Source organism: Cyprinodon variegatus, unplaced genomic scaffold, assembly GCF_000732505.1.
Source record: "Cyprinodon variegatus isolate N-32 unplaced genomic scaffold, C_variegatus-1.0 Scaffold222, whole genome shotgun sequence".
Taxonomy (NCBI): domain Eukaryota; kingdom Metazoa; phylum Chordata; class Actinopteri; order Cyprinodontiformes; family Cyprinodontidae; genus Cyprinodon; species Cyprinodon variegatus.
The window spans coordinates 579,428-583,526 of NW_015150675.1; the positions used below are offsets into that span (position 1 = coordinate 579,428).

Here is a 4,099-nt window from a genome sequence, read left to right on the forward strand (position 1 = left end):
GCAAATATTAAGGTTAAGAGGCTGAGCTCGTAGATTATGATAAATAACATAGTTATGTATAATATATTACATTTCTGACTGTATATCCCTGTAATTATTACACACTGTAGCTTTAATATTAAGTGTGCCTCAGCACCCCCTTCAGTGTCCACTACATTGGATCAGTCCATTTGCTACACATGCTGAGAAAGGTCAAAAGAGACAGCAGCAAACCATTTGAAGGCTAACGATGAGAAGAGCAGTGTTGCCAGCTTAGCGCTTTTGTCACCATATTTAGCGACTTTTATTTGAAAACAGTGCCTTGTGCCAAATCTAGCGAGTTTTTTCTGCTACTGAAGACTTTGGCGACAACATATAAAAGCACCAAACTCTGCTCTCCAGAGTAAGTAGATTGGTAACCCCTCCTCCTGCTCTCCTCTATGTTGTCTACTGTCATGATTCATGCAGATATTATTTCATACAAATGAAAAAGGGAGAACAGATAATCACATCATGGCTTGTCTGTGGTGAAAAGAAGGACTGGGTTATTTACTTTTGCCGTCGCGTTTTTGAAAACACAGGAAGGAGCAATCAGCTAAGTGAGCTTAGTGCTTGGAAAAAATCTTTCATTCCTTTTGAGACAGCATGAAAAGTCAGCTGAGTACAAAACATAGAGAGGAAAACAAGAAAATGGACAAGAAGAGAGGGACAAAAAAATAATAAATAATGAATGTCTATTCTATTAACATTTCTGTGTCTGTATAATAGGTCTGTTTTATGTGTTGTCCTCTCAATTCAGAGGGCCCTCTGCCTATCTCTGCCTAGGGCCCCAAATTTCCTATATCCACCCCTGCCTATGACTACCCAATTCTAGAGCCAAAGGCTGTATTTCTCATGAAAAAATAAAAAAAGACTCTGTAATTGTAGTCATTCTGTAGCAATCAGAGGTAAGCAAACATTGAGGAAACATAACCTCACTGAAAGGATTTTACTGCTCTGATACAGATGGAGAGGCTACTGTGCTCACTTTCATTCTATCTCTATTCTCCCACTCTGCAGAATCTGTTAATTCAATCTCTAACGTTATGTTCTCTCTGCTTTTCCTCATAGCTTCATCTAGTCTGTTCCTGTTTGGCTGTGACACCATCCTGGAGAGAAATAGCAGCTGTGCTGCTGCCATCGACACATTTGTTTGTAGATGTTGGAGATCAGCCTGTTTTTCAGTGAAGTCCTGTTTCTTTGACTGTGACTGGCTGGATGTGCTCTCTTCGTCCTCTGACAAGGGAGTTGGCTCGGAGCTCTTCTACCTGGCTGTGTGTTCCCTCCGTGGGGCCGCCTCTTAAAGTTGTTTTTTGTATCTCTGCTTCTGTCTCCTTGAACCCCAGTCAGCCTCGGCAGATGGCCGCTTACACTAAGCTGGAGGTTTCTTCGTATTAAAAGGGAGTTGTTCCTCTCCACTGTTGCCACAAGCATGCTTAGTGTGACGGATTGCATTTCAGTCAATGAGTTGATACAGTCAACTGGTTTTCCTTAGATAGAAAACTTTGAATCAATTTGACTGGATGATCTGATGAACTGTAAAGTGCCTGTGTTGTGAATTGGTGCTATGTAAATAAATTGAATTGAATTACTGTGTTGTTTTAAAATCTAATTGGAAAATGAAGTTATTTTAGTTATTATAATTATTTACATGCAAAACAAGAATAAAAAACAACAACAAAAAAAAAATACAATTTTTAATGGTTTAAAAGTGTGCTGACCTTAACATGAACTGTTTAATAAAATTACAGAAAACCAAAACAGGAGTTTTTTGTTCTGCTTTTTAATCAATAGGCTTGGAAACAGGATTACAGAAACAACATGCCTGTGAGCTGTAATCCTGTGGTTAGGCGGGAGCAAAGTCCAACAGCGGTTTAAACTCAGGCACAGATCCACCTGATAGAATGTAAAACTGGAATTTCAGAATCAGTTTTCTTCTGATTTAAAACGCTTTATAAACGCACTTCCCATAGAACTTGCGAAGGTTTTTGTTTAGTTTAATTGGAGCTCTCCCTATGGAAAATGTTAAGGGAAACGCGTGGGGGCGTTTCCCTGCTCCAGACCCCACCTGTCAGGTAAAAACTGCTAGGTGAAGGTGTCCACACTGATCCAGCGGCGCCATGCAGTCGCCGGCCACGGATTCTCCTGTCAGGCCGGGCTTCCACAGGGTGGAGATCCAGAATACCACCTGGGATGTCCCGGACAGGTACTCGGCGCTGCAGGCGATTGGCTCCGGAGCTTATGGGACAGTGTGGTGAGTTTACCCGGGGAGGATGCGCAATACTAAACAGCTAAGATAAATGATCCAATTTTCTCTCTCTCTCTCTCTCTCTCTCTCTCTCTCTCTCTCTCTCTCTCTCTCTCTCATATTATAACAAATATAAAAATAAATCTTGAATATTCTGGAGTTACCTTTCTATAACTGACATTATTCAGATTCTGTAAGAAAACAAACTGAGCCACAGCCGCTTTAATGTTTAGATTGCTAACCAGTCTAAACATTAAATATTCTCCACTAATTTTCTGTAGTTTTATATACGAGTTTTATATATGTGTGCTTTGAAGTACCAAGTTTAGTGTATCTTGGTATATTTTTATTCTTTTTGTTTTTACTGTCAATTTGGAAATTGTTTTATGTTAAGGGTGGATAAAAATATGAATGTTAGTTGATTTTTAAGAGTAGCCAATAATACCCAGAACGATTTACTTCTAATCTGTTCAAGTGTTTGATTGAGGGCAGGTATAAATTGTTTGACATCCTAAATATTTTTCTTTAGGCTGTGTTTTAGGCCTTAAAAGCACCTCCCACTGCTGTACACTCAAGAGGCCCACATCCAGTGTTTTGCTAACAGAAACTGTTTTTGTCTGCCTGAAGCAAACCAGCAAGTCAATGCAGGTTCTTTGAAATGATAAGAATCTTCTAACACAAACATTCGAAAGGATAGGCAGGAATTTAGCTGTCCAAGACACTGTTCTTTCTATTTATTACCCAGTGAAGGAACAGAGATGCTGTTCAGGGATTATCATGTGTGATCACTGAAATTCACCTTAACAATGTTGTTGTTTTTACTCCTTTATATCTGTTACATAAAGTCTAATTGTAAAAAAAAAAAAGAAAAAAAGGGGACTTTTTTTAGGAAGCATGCATAGCCTAATTAATAGGGTTGAACCGCTACCAGTATGGGACAGTCCCCGATACTGCTCTAAAATGATGGTATCGGTATCGGCAAGTACCGACAAATAGGGCACAGATACCATTTTGAGAGCCAAAAGTTTGTTTTTCACCCATTCCATGTAGGCAATAAAAAGTTCTACTGGATTCACTTTGTATTAGTCTTTTTCCTGCTTCACAAAGGTAGGCAGCAGCTTGACAAAGCCACGATGGCAATTATTTTACATCCAAGTAGTATGCAGTTCTTCATATATACAAACATTATTTACAAACAGATGGTATCGGTATGGTATCAATATCGGCCGACACTGCACAGCCACGTATTGGGGAATTGTATTGGGGCAAAAAAATGGCATTGGCACAACACTACTAATTAATATAGTCTATTGACCTAAAGCAATATAGATGGTATGGTCGTTTTATGTCAGGTACGCCGGTCATTGACCTTGACCAAGGCACCTTACAGTAGAACTGCAGTCAGTCCCTGGACTGGCATGGCTATCACTGCTCCTACATAGCTAGGGACAAATAGAGAGGACAAATGTCTCACTGGGATCAGCTTCTTAGTCATGGTAGGCCACTTCCTTGATGTTATTTATTTTCCTCAGGCTACTTGTAAGCCCACAGCCTGCAAAATGTTGAAAAGGTAATGTTATTGCCATTACTGTTAATGTATACCGTAGCAGAAATTTTTCAAATTCAGTAACACACAACATCACAGGGGATTGTATGGGGGTGGGGGGGGGTGGGTGGTAAGAAGGGGGATGCCATCCCTTCTTACCCCTCCTCAACTTGAGTACTGGTTATTAGTGTTGCACCAATACCGATACCAGTATCGGATGGGGCCGATACTGATACTGCCCTAAAATGGTGGTATCGGTATCGGCGAGTACCAACAAATAGGGCACC

General features: G+C 40.2%; 1 protein-coding gene across 1 annotated transcript in view; it reads left to right on the forward strand.

Annotated features, from left to right (window-relative positions):
- Positions 1–2,096: 2,096 nt before the first annotated feature.
- The window catches only part of LOC107088576 (mitogen-activated protein kinase 14A-like), a 13,800-nt gene continuing 11,797 nt past the window's right edge, over positions 2,097–4,099 (forward strand). Inside the window, exon 1 of the mRNA XM_015380846.1 lies at positions 2,097–2,272. Coding sequence (XP_015236332.1) covers positions 2,139–2,272 — 134 coding nt within the window. The 5' untranslated portion in view covers positions 2,097–2,138. The remainder of the gene's footprint in view (positions 2,273–4,099) is intronic.